Source organism: Musca autumnalis, unplaced genomic scaffold, assembly GCF_047663935.1.
Source record: "Musca autumnalis isolate F117 unplaced genomic scaffold, ASM4766393v1 scaffold_1, whole genome shotgun sequence".
In the NCBI taxonomy this organism is placed as follows: Eukaryota; Metazoa; Arthropoda; class Insecta; order Diptera; family Muscidae; genus Musca; species Musca autumnalis.
In genome coordinates, this window is record NW_027411644.1 from 21,918,963 (window position 1) to 21,935,286 (window position 16,324).

Below are 16,324 nucleotides of genomic sequence, written 5' to 3' on the forward strand. Positions count from 1 at the left end.
AAGAAGCGTGGAGTACTCTGGAAGAAATTCATCGACCAAAGGAACCAGTGTGTCAGGTATCCCTATCCAACCAGGTATTGGTGATGAAAAATGATGTTGGTCATCGAAGAGTACATCTGTGTGTGTTTACGTCCGTTGTAAACGAGCAGGCATCGAGGAAAGGCAGCAATATCCACGCAAATTGAAGCAACAACAAGGAGAGAGAGTCAAAGGAGAAGTTCATCGAGTACGCAGAAAAACAATGCAGCACAATGTCCGAGTTCTCAGGTAAAGAGAAAGGGTAAGGAAAACCCCACAGTGAATGCGTACACGGTTTTGGCAACGATGAACAATAAAACTGTTAATGAAAAAAAAACATGTGGTGTCTAGACAGCGATCGTAATGAGTTTACGACATATGATGACGACCGAGCGCAGAACAAAAGGGAAAGTGGTAATTAACAACAGAGACATCGAGCCTAATGATGTGTTTTCCCAAAATCTGCAACGTCTATTGCGGTTGGTAAAGTAGCAGAGGAGGACGTCGTAAAGATTGACGCGAGAGAAGCGACGATCCTAAATAATCAAGCTGACGGCGAAAAGGGTGAAACATCTGTTCATGCCATCGAGTGTGTTTCTGGCAGGCAAACGGAGTAAAAGAATGAGATAGCAATAACCTAACAGTTGTACGAATGGAGAGATTCCACGACAACAACCAGACCGCAAGCAATAGAAAATCTCGAATGTGTTTCGAAGAAGAGTGCCATTGTACGTCAATGGGAGACACCATTCAGGAGGAGCCTGATGATTAATGATTAGAATTCTTTATACTTACATTAAGATAAAACTGTATATGATGTGTATTTGTAATGTGTTTACAAGAGTAGTATGTAAGTTAGGAAATAAAGAATTATTCGGCTAAAATCTTGTGTAGATTCGTATGTATGTGTGTTGAGGAGGAGTGTTGGAAGTACCAAATGTATGTGTTACATTATGGCAACACACATACATACATGGTAGGTAATTGAAATGTAATTAGGATCATGCACACACATTGTAAATAGTTCTATGTGTAGAAATAAGGTTTCGTGTGTAGCATTTAAGTAGAATAAGATCACTCTCAATAAAGATGCCGAACAGTAAAGACCTGCCTTTCACTCTCTAGAACATAGAGAACATCGCCATCCACAGACACAGCAAAACCTAAATAGTTTCAATAAAAATAAAATAAAATAAAATAAAATAAAATAAAATAAAATAAAATAAAATAAAATAAAATAAAATAAAATAAAATAAAATAAAATAAGATAAAATAAAATAAAATAAAATAACATAAAATAAAATAAAATAAAATAAAATAAAATAAAATAAAATAAAATAAATAAAATAAAATAAAATAAAATAAAATAAATAATGAGAATTGTTATTGCTGCCTTCGATTTTTCAAATCATTGTAAAGAAATTGGTCATAAATTGCATATGGTCATAAAGAGCAGCAACCCTGTCAAAACTTCCAAATCAAATTTTCTATTCTTTTTTTGAGTGTTTGTGGATAACAATATTGTTGCTATCTAAAAAGAAAATAATCGGATATAACACTAAAAACAAATGTTAAAAATTAGCAATAACTTTGACAGCTCAGTAAACAAAAGAACAAATCGAACAGCAAAATTCAATTTTATTTCCTTCTACTAATCAGCTACCTTTCCCAGTTTGTTAACCACAACTTTTTGAAAAAAATATCTACTTACCAACAACCTCCAAGTTGACATTGCTGTTCCGTGTTTGAGAAAGTTTAAAATCCACTCTACACCGAAAATTGCCAGCATCTTTTTCCTAAACAATTAGAAAAATTTGCCAGCAATAGTAATGCATTTCCGTTGTAATTTGAAAGTTAGAAAGACGGAGAGTGACAAAGAGTAAAGTGAAATAGAAAGGGAAAATTACAAAGTTTTGTTATACGATTTAATTATTTAATAGAAAAAAGTTTGAAGTTTATATTTCTGTTATATTCAAACTTACCTTGACAGGACTCAGTGCCAGTTCAGCAGGTTCACGATGTGTATGAAATACTGCACGACTTTCCAACACCTCTTCGTCTCGCCAATGCGAGGGTGTCCCCGCATGTGCTCCTCGGGTATCATAACTGGAAGAAAATGGGAAACAAATTCAATTAATATTGAAAAGAGACATTCATTACATTTAAATATTTGTTTTTTTATTTTTCAAGTTACTCCTAAAAAATTGGACCCAGGAATATAGAAAAAAAAAATCGGAATCTTAAATATTAAAAAAAAATTAAAAATAAAGCCCGTTTTCCCATTAAATCCTCTAAATTTAATCCAACGAAAAAATATATAGAAAACCATTTCAATATTATTTACCTGTAAATGGGTAAATTGTTTTTATACCAAACAACTAAAAGTACTTTATCATCCGGTAAACTTGAGCCAACATCACATTTAATTTGAGCAGTGCTATTAACCAGGACACGTAATACTTCACCATCTGCAATAAAATATGAAAAAGGAAAAGAAAAACGTTAGAGGAAAAAATGTTACAGAAAATATAAATAAAAGATATTGCCAAAAGAAATTATTGTTGAAAATTGTTAGGGAGGGGAAGGAGTAGGGGAACAACGATATACCAAATTGGAGTTAGGGGAATACAACAAGCAACACAAAGTACAAAAGATTTATTATTTAGCTGCAATTTTATTTATGACTTTATTGCTTACAGCAAATGTAGTAACAACAATAACAACATCAAGGAAAACAGCAACAAAATATAAAATAAATAAAAAATGCATAGAAACAGCTAAGAAAAATTGTACTCTTCCTTTGTAATAATGCGGAGGTACAGTGGGTCAAAAGAAAAAATTTTGGAAGATCAATAATAATAACAAAAATTATAATAAATAGTAGCATAATGGTTGAATGTTTGGGGCTTTGGTGGATACCTCATTTTTCAATGTACCTCTTAGGACATAATAGCTCAACTCGAAAGAGAATTAATTAAAATGTCACTCTAAAAACGACCTTCGCCTTAATAAGGCAAAACAAAAAATATAGTAAATAAGATTATTGAAATGAAAGATCTTTTATAAGATTTGATATCGTTGACCCTCATGAATTGGTTCTCAAAAACTTAACACCATTGATGGGTGAGCCAAAAAACATTTTCTCTAACTACGGGCATGTGAAAATTTAATTTACTGTTGACAACAACAAGAGGTTTATCAGGGGACTTCACTGACTCCCAAAATCTACGAAAACAAAAACCCATGTTTTTCCCTTCCCTTACCCACTGTCTATCCATAGATAGAACAACGATGTCGTTACTCTTTCCCTAATGGCGCAAAATAACTCAAGCTTAACGTAGAAAAGTAAAACGAAACGTAAAAGAAAAAATTCTTAAAAGCCAAAAGAAATCTACAATTCTCAGTGAACAAATAATGGTGTACAAAACAATTTCAATCAATTGATTTACAAAGTAAAGCAAAAGAAACCAAGAGCGCTCTCTCTTAAGGAGAAATAGCAAAATAAAATAGTAATGGATGGCAGATATAGACAGCACAACACAAATAGACATTTATAAAAAAAAATAAAAATAAAATAAGAAAAAAAGAAATAAAGTATGAATCTATTTCTGTGAAGATACAACACATGGACATCTATATAATAATAATTGCAAAGAATTGATTCAATTTCAGCAAGAGCAATTTGAAAAATTATTGAGATCAATGGCGTAGTTGGAGAAGGGTAACTTGTTCATTAGGTGGATGTGCACTTCTAGTAACGATACAATGAAGTAATCTCTGGGTAAGTTTCCAGAGTAGTTGCACTTAGCTAAATTGTATCCTCCTCCTGTGTAGTTACGACAATGCCAAACGCGGCAATATGGCATTGTTATTAAATATTAAGGTTTTTTGCCTGTCATTTGTTTCAATTAAAGTCAGATTTTTTTTAGCAAAAACATAAATTAACAATATTAAACTGTCAATTGCGATTGTGTTCGACAATTGCCAAGCGAAAATAAAATTATTCATTGAGAATAAGTTGGAGATAATAATGTTTCGGTATAAACATATTGAGTAAAATTAAGGAATGACTTTAAGATCAACGTAGCAGTAGAGTACAGAAGAAGGGTTATATCAAAACGTGGGCCTTTACAGACAATTCTCTCACGAAATATTTGATACGTCCAAGGGAGACTAAAATGCCGAAAATCGGGAGGTGCCATTCTATGAAGGCTAAATAAAAAACTTGAACCTGTACCGAACATTCTATGCGGTAATACCCACAACCAATTCTAAATTGTAACCATTTCGGTGGGATAAAGATACTTAAACCAAAATCGAAAATCGGGAGAAAACTATAGAAGCTACATCAGAACTTGGACCTACATATACCAATAATTCTCTGCAGCAATGTTTTATGTCTCTAAAGAAGACTCAATACGATATTATAGGCATTTCGGTTGAATAATGTGGGTGACGTAGGGGATGGAATATACCAAGGAACGGTCCTGACCGGCTTTAATATGGCAAAGCCCAGGATTTATCTTGGTCCCTCTTTCATCTCAAGTGGACACTGACCTCTCCGTGGTGTCACCTGGGGAACTGCCTTTAACACCCGTTAAAGGTAGTGAGCTAACATGTGCCGCGTGTTCACCCATAAGAACGTTAAAAACTTGGGTTTGGGCGTCGGGTTAGTAACCCTCCCCAAGAAAAAACAGCCTACTAGGAAAAAACGAAAGAAAAGAAAAACAAACCCCTCTAAAGTTGACGAACCCCGCAAACGTTTTAAGGACCATGATCAGCGAATCTGCACCTGGAATGTTCGCACTCTTTATAGAGAAAGTGCAGTCTTCGCATTGGCAGACGTACTTGAAAAGTACAAGGCCGATATTACTGCCATACAGGAAATACGATGGATTGGGAAAGGTGTCACAACAACACCTAAAGGTGACGCACTGAATTATAGCTGCCATGACGTAAAGCATGAGTTTGGTTGCGGATTCGTAGTTAGTCGGAGACTAAAACATCTGGTATCCAGCTTCACCCCAGTGAATGAAAGACTTGCTGCAATTCGATTCAAACCAAAATCCTTCAAAATCAGCATTATTTGCGCTCATGCTCCACCGACGACAAGGACGAACAGAAAAAAAAACATTGTTCCACAACATCCCATACGGGACAAGGGAGACTTCTCTCATATCAATGAGTGCACCCCGATTCATATTTAGCTCAATGATATGGGACCTACTGTTTATTGTCGAGTCCGAACGGCGTGTCTTAAGACACCACATGTGGAGAAGTTTTTCACTGCTGAAATACTCAGGAAATGTCGCCAACATTACTGAGGGTTAACAGACCAAAGATATATTTTACGAGCGCTTAGAAGAAACATAAGACCGTTGCACTGCCCATGACATTAAAATAATTCAAGGCGATTTTAATGCCAAAATTGGAAAGGAGAATATCTTTGGCCCAACAGTCGGGGAATTCAGTCTCCACAGTGAAAAATCTGACAATGGTATGAGGCTGATAGACTTTGCATCCGCATGAAACATGGTAGTTAGCAGTACCAGATTTAAACATCTCGATATTCATAAGGGCACCTGGCTGTCTTCAGATCAAAGAACAAGTAATCAAATTGATCATGTTGTGATAGATGGAAGACATTCATCGAGCGTGTTGGATGTACGATCGTTCCGAGGCGCAAACATTGATTAGGACCACTACCTTGTTGCAGCAAAGGTACGTACCCGTGTAAACGTTGCAAATAAAGCACAAGCAGACACAACGAGGAAGCTGGACATCGATAGGCTGCAAACACAACAGATATCCACAGCATATTCCACTCAACTAGCCCAATTGCTTAACGCGAGCACTCCTTGTCCCGATAACACAACAACACAATGGCAAAATATTGCCAACTCCATGCAAACAGCCGCAAAATCCATACTTGTATTCCAGAGACCTCCACAAAGGAATTCATGGTATGACCAGGAGTGTCGTGCTGCTACCGAAGAGAAAAATGCGGCATATAGAGCTACTTTACAATCAGTAGCAACGCGTAGCGCACGAGAGAGTGATATCGGGAGAAAAGGAGAGATGAGAAAAGTCTTTTCCGCAGGAAAAAGCGACAGATGGAAAAGCGGGATTGTGAAAAAATCGAGATGTACAGGAGCCAGAATGAAGTTCGAAAATTCTACGAAAGAGTGAAACATCAAACAGATGGCTTTGGTACTGGCACATCCTCCTGTGGAGACCAGCAAGGTAATCTGGTAACAGATACAGATAGCGTGCTCAGGATATGGAAGGAACATTTCTCCAATCTGCTGGTATCCAATAGTAGCGAAGACGATGATACCACTGAACCAATCCCAGAAGATGATATAGAATGTATACCGCCCGACCAAGACGAGGTAAAAACAGCAATCAACCGGCTGAAGAATAATACAGCAGCAGGAGCTAATGGCTTACTAGCCGAGCTGCTTAAATCCGGAGGCGACACGCTGATAAGATATATGCATCAGCTAGTTAGCTCCATCTGGCAGGAAGAACGCGTACCCGACGATTGGAACCTGAGCATCCTTTGTCCCGTCCACAAGAAAGGAGATAATACCGTATGCGTCAACTATAGGGGCATAAGTCTTCTCCCTATTTCCTATAAGATAGTGTCAGGGATATTGTGCGAACGACTAAAGCCAATGGTCAACGAAATAATTGGATCATGCCAATGTGGCTTTAGACCTGGCAAGTCCACCATTTACCAGATATTTACCCTGCGGTAAATCCTTGAGAAGTCGCAAGAGATGCAGATCGACACATATCACCTTTTTGTCGATTATAAAGCAGCTTTCGACAGTGCCCTCCGATCAAAGTTATTCCATGCAATGTCTGAATTTGGTATCCCCGCAAAGCTCATCCGGCTTTGTAAGATGACTTTAACTGACACTAGGTCCTCAGTTAAAATTGGAAAGAACCTCTCCAAACAGTTCAGTACCAAAAGAGGTTTCAGACAAGGAGACAGCCGTTCGTGTGACCTATTCAACATTTTGCTGGAAAAGGTAATACGAGATGCAAATGTCAAAAGAAATGACACGATCTACACCAATAGTCACATGCTACTTGTTTATGCTGATGACATAGACATCATAGGACAATCAGTAAAGGAAGTAACTGATACCTTTAGGAAGGTCGGAGGTCTGGCGGTAAACGGCGAAAATACCAAATTGATGGTGTCGACGTGCAAAGCGTCCATAGAGCTCGGACCAACTGTGGAAGTTGGTACCTATAGTTTTGTGGTAGTTAAAGACTTCGTCTACCTCGGCACCGCCATAAACACAACAAACAACATCAGATGTGAAATAAGAAGAAGAATTGTATTGGCCAACAGATGCTACTATGGTTTAGTCTGGTCAATATGTTGAAAGGAATCCAAGACATGTTAAAGATCGGGTTTCGGCCATGAACCTGGGAAGTCGGCGAACTTGGGACCTTCTTTTCGACCTATAACACTTCTGTCACCGGTCGTTAAGGTTTTAGAGGGGATACCATAACCATGAATAACGCCTTCCGTGCTGAAAAGAGTACTGTCACGGCATTCGGTGAGGTAAGCTCAATAAAAACCGAAGGCCTTAAAAGCAACCCGACTCACAAAAGTTAGTCTTATCATTCTTCTAAGGAACGTTGTGAAGACCACAATTCGCGACAACCTCAAAAGGCGGTTGACTAAATATATGACCGGTAGACAATCCTATGTGGAATTTTGGGGGACACAGATCTCCTTCAAAGGAAAAATAAACAAGGAGTTCCCAAGAAGGTGTTCTCTACTCAAAATAACTCAACTTGTGCTCTGTGGTAAGCCCCCAATCCATTAGTAAAGATCAAATTACAACTCTGATCTGATAACTCCAGGTATCTAAACAGCTACATCTCTCTTCCACAATCCGCCATTCCAGATGTCTGTCTCAAATGTGGCCAAACACAGCGCATTACAAGACAGCTATTCGCATGCCCTGCAAATCCAACCAACATTACACCTGATTCCTTGTGGACACACCCAGTCGAAACCAGTCGCTTCCTTGGACTAAATGTTGAAGCTTGAATGTCCTCTTTCAATTTTTTTTATTTTCTCTCTCCTTGTTTTTTATTTTTTTGTTTTCTATTTTCTTTTATTGAACGATACATAAACAACAACAAACTCCTAAGATGAGTCCTCAATGAAATTCCCAGAAAAAAGCATAGCTAAGCTGAGTGGTGCTTGGACGACATCGACCTAAGGCTGATCCCGACAATGAACAAAGATGTTCCAATGGACGAGTGGTTCGTGCCACTAAACCACCACATCAACAGCACTAGCTTAACTCTATAAATAATTGAGGCCGGTGCATCGGCGGTGTAGAGGAAACAAGTTGGTTTTGCACCTAAGGGAAGCCGGTGAGGACGATATCGATAATGTCGAAAATCTGTTGGACAAAATGCAGCTGGAGGGCCATCCGCTAAACCCTGATGCTTCTGAATTTCAATTGAAGCACTCTGTAATCGCTTAAGATAACCTCAAAATCCTTCCTTTTGAAGGAACCCTACCCTTACAAAATTAAGTAAAGGTATTGGACAACGTACACCGTACAGTGGACTTCATTGTCATGAGAGTGGAACGGGAGAATTGAAAGCCTCTTGCTACATATAAGCCCCACTCAAAAAAAAAAAAAAAATCCCAAGCGAGGTGTGAAGCACTATGAGAGGCATTCAACCATACGAATTGCAATGCTAACGAGAGACACACCATGAGTGGTACAACAAAAATAATCGAAAAAGGCGAATGAGTTGTAGATTTTAGCAACATTAACAAGCACTCGGAGCACTTTTGGGGTGGCAGGAGGCCATTGATCTCACACTAGTATCCGACAGACGATAATTGTGCAGTATCAGCTAAGAAATCGTTCTCACAGCATAATTTGATACTTTTCAACATATCAAAGTCGAGGGAACCTGGGGGAGGGCTCATAGTGGTCCTAACTTTGGGCTATTGGAACTCTCTAAGTCCCAAAATCTATCACAGGAAGAGGAAGAATAGTTTGAGCCTCACCCCTGTCTCTGTCCTGCACAAATACAAATAATAGTCAAAGCTCCACGTCGTCCGTATCTACACGATCTTCAGGGCGGATTATCATCAATCGTGTAGATACGGACGTCAAGGAGCTTGGACTATTTTTGTATTTGAGCAGGACAGGGACAGGGGTGATGCTCAAACTATCCCCCCTCTTCAATTCATCAGGGCGGATAGCAACAGATTATAACGGAATCGTTAAACATCGAAAAAGAGTCGTGACTCAACTTTATATATCGATAGAGATATTCCCTCGACTTCGGAACTAAAGAAAAGGAGCAAACACAATAATCCTCACGTCGATAGAGGTTTTTTGAGTTTTTGGGCAAAATTTCTCAGGAGGTATGGACTTGCCCTGAAAGAAAATGTACCGTCGAAATTAAAGCCGCTGAAACAACAAGTTGCCAAAAATTAAAAAAAAAAACGATCCCAGATGAGTCCTCAAACTGCACTCTTTACAAAGAGTGGTCCGATGTAGTCAATATTCGGACATATTCGGATATAAGAAATAATACAAAGTACATCATTTGGACCAAATCGGTTTTTCCTCCTATCTTACGTACTACCCAAGTTGAGTCGGTGCCGCAAGGCTTTTTTGAAGCTTTTGGGCAATTATCTCAGGAAGTATGGGCTTGCCACCGAACAAATTACGTCTTCGTAACAGGGCCTGCAAGAAGGAGTTTTTGGAAAAGATTTAAAAACGACCGAGATAATGAGATTTTATGTGGGAGGACCAATATAGTTCATATTCCAACCTGATACATGAATGGATGAAGTAATGGGATTTGCAAGGATTGAACCAAACAGAAAATCCTTGCGAGAGTTGCTCCCGAAGAAAATTGTACCGTCGTAAAGAGAGCCGCAAAGACAACTTGCTGAAAAACTTTCAGGAGCTCTTTAACTTCACTTATTCCAAATTATTTGTGGGAGGTACCCGAAGGAGTGAACATATATATTTTATATTCGAAACTGATCTATGTCTGGAAGTAACAAACATTTTTCTGTAGGAAAATTGTGAGCTTTTTATTCAATGGTACAATAAAAATTCTAATAATTTAAGTCAAAAATCTCTCCTTTATAATTGCTCACAGTAGGTTGGCGTTGGTATTCAAGCGACGCGGATGTCGAAATAGTCCATCCCAATTTCCATTTTTTGTACTTTAATTTAAAGACGAATATCCCATCTTGGGGATATTTAAATTGGTTACAATTGCGTTCCGGCTTCTTCCTTTTTAACCCTGATGTTTTAGGCAAATTTGTTCCTATCAACTTGGACATATTTCAAAAAGCCAATACAAAAAATTAGACCTTTTTAATTTGCAATCAGAGATAATTTCTAAATATACAGCACTTTAATCGCACACTGAAGAAAACCACAACAAATCCCGCTGTAGATGTTATTGTTGTTGTAATTAATATTTACATTTACATTAATAGCATACAGTTACAATTCCATCAATCAATGGCATTTGGATAATTGTCTTATTACTAATGATTGATTATCCTTCAGAAAGGATAATTATCATACACCATGTTAATGTGAATAATCTCTTGTAAACAATTAGCAAAATAAGTAATTTGAGTAGGAAGGGTCAATGACAATCATTAACGACAACAAAAACACTAAGAAACACATGAAAGGCAACTTCAAGGAAAACCAAACTATTATCTTCATATGTTATGACCCCATGAGAAAAAGTTGAAAAATATAAGAAAAAAGGAAGCCAATTGTAAGAAGTAGTAATTGTGTATTACTCCTTGACACGTATCAGGAAAATAAGTTTTTTTTTATGTGTACTTATACTGCTAATATTTAAAATAAGTATAACAATAACAAAAGTATATATTTCCTAAATGTCATGTATCAAATGGAAAAAGTTAAAGTTAAGTGAATTTTGTTATGAAATTTTCGAAATGAGAGGGATTTTTCTTTGCTATCTTCTAAATATATTTCAAAAATAATTTCCACAATTTCTTCGATTTAAAAACTCTCTATGGTAAATTAATCATATTCCTTCTATGAGTCTCGCTATTACTTCAAGACACTCTTAAATTTTACAAAAAGTTCTCAAAACATAAAACCACAACAGTTTCTATAAATTGTTTGAGTGTGTGTGTTCGTCTTTTATCCCTACATGACAGTGTGTTGTTGTTGTTAACATTTGTGTTGCAAATTTGGTTAAGATTGCAAACAATTTGTCTTTGGCCATGCATCACCATAAAATACCACAAATTTATTGGTTACCATATAGACAACAACACAGCTTCACAGAGTTCAAGCAAACCATGTTTCGAATGTTTCTTCTTATTCCAAAATAAAATGAACACAGTTCGGTGGCTATGTGACATTTTGCAGAGAAAGTTTACAACGCAACTTTCATGGACAATCAGTCCAATAATGTTCATTGTAGATCGTCCATGTTCTCTATATTCAGTGGTCATACCACAAAAACCATTTTCACCAACACAACATTGCTGTCTTGGTCGCTGCCATCATGTCAATACACTACGATAGCGTCTGCATCGATAGTATGGTGAAAATATTTTATGCTAGTTTGAAAATTTTTGGTATGTGATTTTTTTTGTTAAATAAATCCAACTTTTGAAAATGTTGTACAACATTTCAAACAAGAATTGAAAGCTAATTCTCTTAAACCTGATTTTTTAAAATCCACTATAATTGACATCAACAAGAACATCGCTTCCCCGTATACAAGTAAATATATGCAAATTCTCCCATCAAATCTAGTCACCATATGGTGCCTGCAGAATGGCTCCTAAAATATATTACTAATCCATAAATTTGTATTCTTAATTTCCAGCATTAAAACGAATTTATATTTCTTGGGCCTTTTTTGTTTTATTTTTTCTTCCTTAGATAATAGATTAAAAGAAGAAGACACCATTCTTTGCAAATTGCCTTCTCCAATACAGACTTCCAAATAGAGTTTATGTAGCTTCCTAGAAGCATATTAAACAGCAATGATTTTCTACAACAACACGTAAATCAAAAGCCCATAAATGTTGAAAATTTATGCAGCAATATCATCGATTACCAACAAATGTGATACTCCTACTCACTCACTCCCTATGACAACACATGCTGGCGTATACATAATGAGTAGAGGAAGAACGTGCAACAATAAATATTAAGTATACACCATGAGTTACCATAAACCAATAGATCATTCTTCGGCCCAATACCATCGTCATTGGCTATTAAATTGAATTTTAGCAATTTGTTATACATTCCCACCCCACCTCCGCCCCACAAACTCATACTGTAATTTGTAACAAATGCAAACAACTGTGTGCCACACACTCCCTCCATGTTTTTTTGTTTTTTTCATTTGGAATATGTAATAAATCGAACATGGAATATATTTACACATTCCATTTATGTTGCATTGTGTTTTTTCTGTCTGTCTGTTTGTTTTCCATATGTGTTTGTTTTTTGTCAGTGTGGTTTGCATTCTTGTTAAAATTCACATCGACATTGGTCTTGTAGTAACGCCTTTTTTGTGTTTCCATTTGAAGGAAAACATAAATGTGTGCATCAAATATGCATTAGTTTTTCCCTCTTTTTAGGAGTAGAAAGCCCTTCCACATGTTGGGAACATCCTTTATAGGAATTAAAGGGAAATGGTTAGCAATTTGTAACAAGGGTGGGAACATATCCTGAAGCATCTCAAAACTAATTTAAACTATAAAAAATAAAAAAAAACATAAAGTATAAAATATAAATTATAAATTATAAAATATAAAATATAAAATATAAAATATAAAATATAAAATATAAAATATAAAATATAAAATATAAAATATAAAATATAAAATATAAAATATAAAATATAAAATATAAAATATAAAATATAAAATATAAAATATAAAATATAAAATATAAAATATAAAATATAAAATATAAAATATAAAATATAAAATATAAAATATAAAATATAAAATATAAAATATAAAATATAAAATATAAAATATAAAATATAAAATATAAAATATAAAATATAAAATATAAAATATAAAATATAAAATATAAAATATAAAATATAAAATATAAAATATAAAATATAAAATATAAAATATAAAATATAAAATATAAAATATAAAATATAAAATATAAAATATAAAATATAAAATATAAAATATAAAATATAAAATATAAAATATAAAATATAAAATATAAAATATAAAATATAAAATATAAAATATAAAATATAAAATATAAAATATAAAATATAAAATATAAAATATAAAATATAAAATATAAAATATAAAATATAAAATATAAAATATAAAATATAAAATATAAAATATAAAATATAAAATATAAAATATAAAATATAAAATATAAAATATAAAATATAAAATATAAAATATAAAATATAAAATATAAAATATAAAATATAAAATATAAAATATAAAATATAAAATATAAAATATAAAATATAAAATATAAAATATAAAATATAAAATATAAAATATAAAATATAAAATATAAAATATAAAATATAAAATATAAAATATAAAATATAAAATATAAAATATAAAATATAAAATATAAAATATAAAATATAAAATATAAAATATAAAATATAAAATATAAAATATAAAATATAAAATATAAAATATAAAATATAAAATATAAAATATAAAATATAAAATATAAAATATAAAATATAAAATATAAAATATAAAATATAAAATATAAAATATAAAATATAAAATATAAAATATAAAATATAAAATATAAAATATAAAATATAAAATATAAAATATAAAATATAAAATATAAAATATAAAATATAAAATATAAAATATAAAATATAAAATATAAAATATAAAATATAAAATATAAAATATAAAATATAAAATATAAAATATAAAATATAAAATATAAAATATAAAATATAAAATATAAAATATAAAATATAAAATATAAAATATAAAATATAAAATATAAAATATAAAATATAAAATATAAAATATAAAATATAAAATATAAAATATAAAATATAAAATATAAAATATAAAATATAAAATATAAAATATAAAATATAAAATATAAAATATAAAATATAAAATATAAAATATAAAATATAAAATATAAAATATAAAATATAAAATATAAAATATAAAATATAAAATATAAAATATAAAATATAAAATATAAAATATAAAATATAAAATATAAAATATAAAATATAAAATATAAAATATAAAATATAAAATATAAAATATAAAATATAAAATATAAAATATAAAATATAAAATATAAAATATAAAATATAAAATATAAAATATAAAATATAAAATATAAAATATAAAATATAAAATATAAAATATAAAATATAAAATATAAAATATAAAATATAAAATATAAAATATAAAATATAAAATATAAAATATAAAATATAAAATATAAAATATAAAATATAAAATATAAAATATAAAATATAAAATATAAAATATAAAATATAAAATATAAAATATAAAATATAAAATATAAAATATAAAATATAAAATATAAAATATAAAATATAAAATATAAAATATAAAATATAAAATATAAAATATAAAATATAAAATATAAAATATAAAATATAAAATATAAAATATAAAATATAAAATATAAAATATAAAATATAAAATATAAAATATAAAATATAAAATATAAAATATAAAATATAAAATATAAAATATAAAATATAAAATATAAAATATAAAATATAAAATATAAAATATAAAATATAAAATATAAAATATAAAATATAAAATATAAAATATAAAATATAAAATATAAAATATAAAATATAAAATATAAAATATAAAATATAAAATATAAAATATAAAATATAAAATATAAAATATAAAATATAAAATATAAAATATAAAATATAAAATATAAAATATAAAATATAAAATATAAAATATAAAATATAAAATATAAAATATAAAATATAAAATATAAAATATAAAATATAAAATATAAAATATAAAATATAAAATATAAAATATAAAATATAAAATATAAAATATAAAATATAAAATATAAAATATAAAATATAAAATATAAAATATAAAATATAAAATATAAAATATAAAATATAAAATATAAAATATAAAATATAAAATATAAAATATAAAATATAAAATATAAAATATAAAATATAAAATATAAAATATAAAATATAAAATATAAAATATAAAATATAAAATATAAAATATAAAATATAAAATATAAAATATAAAATATAAAATATAAAATATAAAATATAAAATATAAAATATAAAATATAAAATATAAAATATAAAATATAAAATATAAAATATAAAATATAAAATATAAAATATAAAATATAAAATATAAAATATAAAATATAAAATATAAAATATAAAATATAAAATATAAAATATAAAATATAAAATATAAAATATAAAATATAAAATATAAAATATAAAATATAAAATATAAAATATAAAATATAAAATATAAAATATAAAATATAAAATATAAAATATAAAATATAAAATATAAAATATAAAATATAAAATATAAAATATAAAATATAAAATATAAAATATAAAATATAAAATATAAAATATAAAATATAAAATATAAAATATAAAATATAAAATATAAAATATAAAATATAAAATATAAAATATAAAATATAAAATATAAAATATAAAATATAAAATATAAAATATAAAATATAAAATATAAAATATAAAATATAAAATATAAAATATAAAATATAAAATATAAAATATAAAATATAAAATATAAAATATAAAATATAAAATATAAAATATAAAATATAAAATATAAAATATAAAATATAAAATATAAAATATAAAATATAAAATATAAAATATAAAATATAAAATATAAAATATAAAATATAAAATATAAAATATAAAATATAAAATATAAAATATAAAATATAAAATATAAAATATAAAATATAAAATATAAAATATAAAATATAAAATATAAAATATAAAATATAAAATATAAAATATAAAATATAAAATATAAAATATAAAATATAAAATATAAAATATAAAATATAAAATATAAAATATAAAATATAAAATATAAAATATAAAATATAAAATATAAAATATAAAATATAAAATATAAAATATAAAATATAAAATATAAAATATAAAATATAAAATATAAAATATAAAATATAAAATATAAAA

General features: G+C 29.0%; 1 protein-coding gene across 1 annotated transcript in view; it reads right to left on the minus strand.

Annotated features, from left to right (window-relative positions):
- Positions 1–16,324, minus strand: part of side-VI (sidestep VI transmembrane protein) — a 456,009-nt gene that overhangs the window by 253,763 nt on the left and 185,922 nt on the right. The window contains 3 exon segments of the mRNA XM_073969507.1: positions 1,730–1,814; positions 2,001–2,124; positions 2,363–2,486. Of these exon segments, the coding sequence (XP_073825608.1) occupies positions 1,730–1,814; positions 2,001–2,124; positions 2,363–2,486 (333 nt within the window).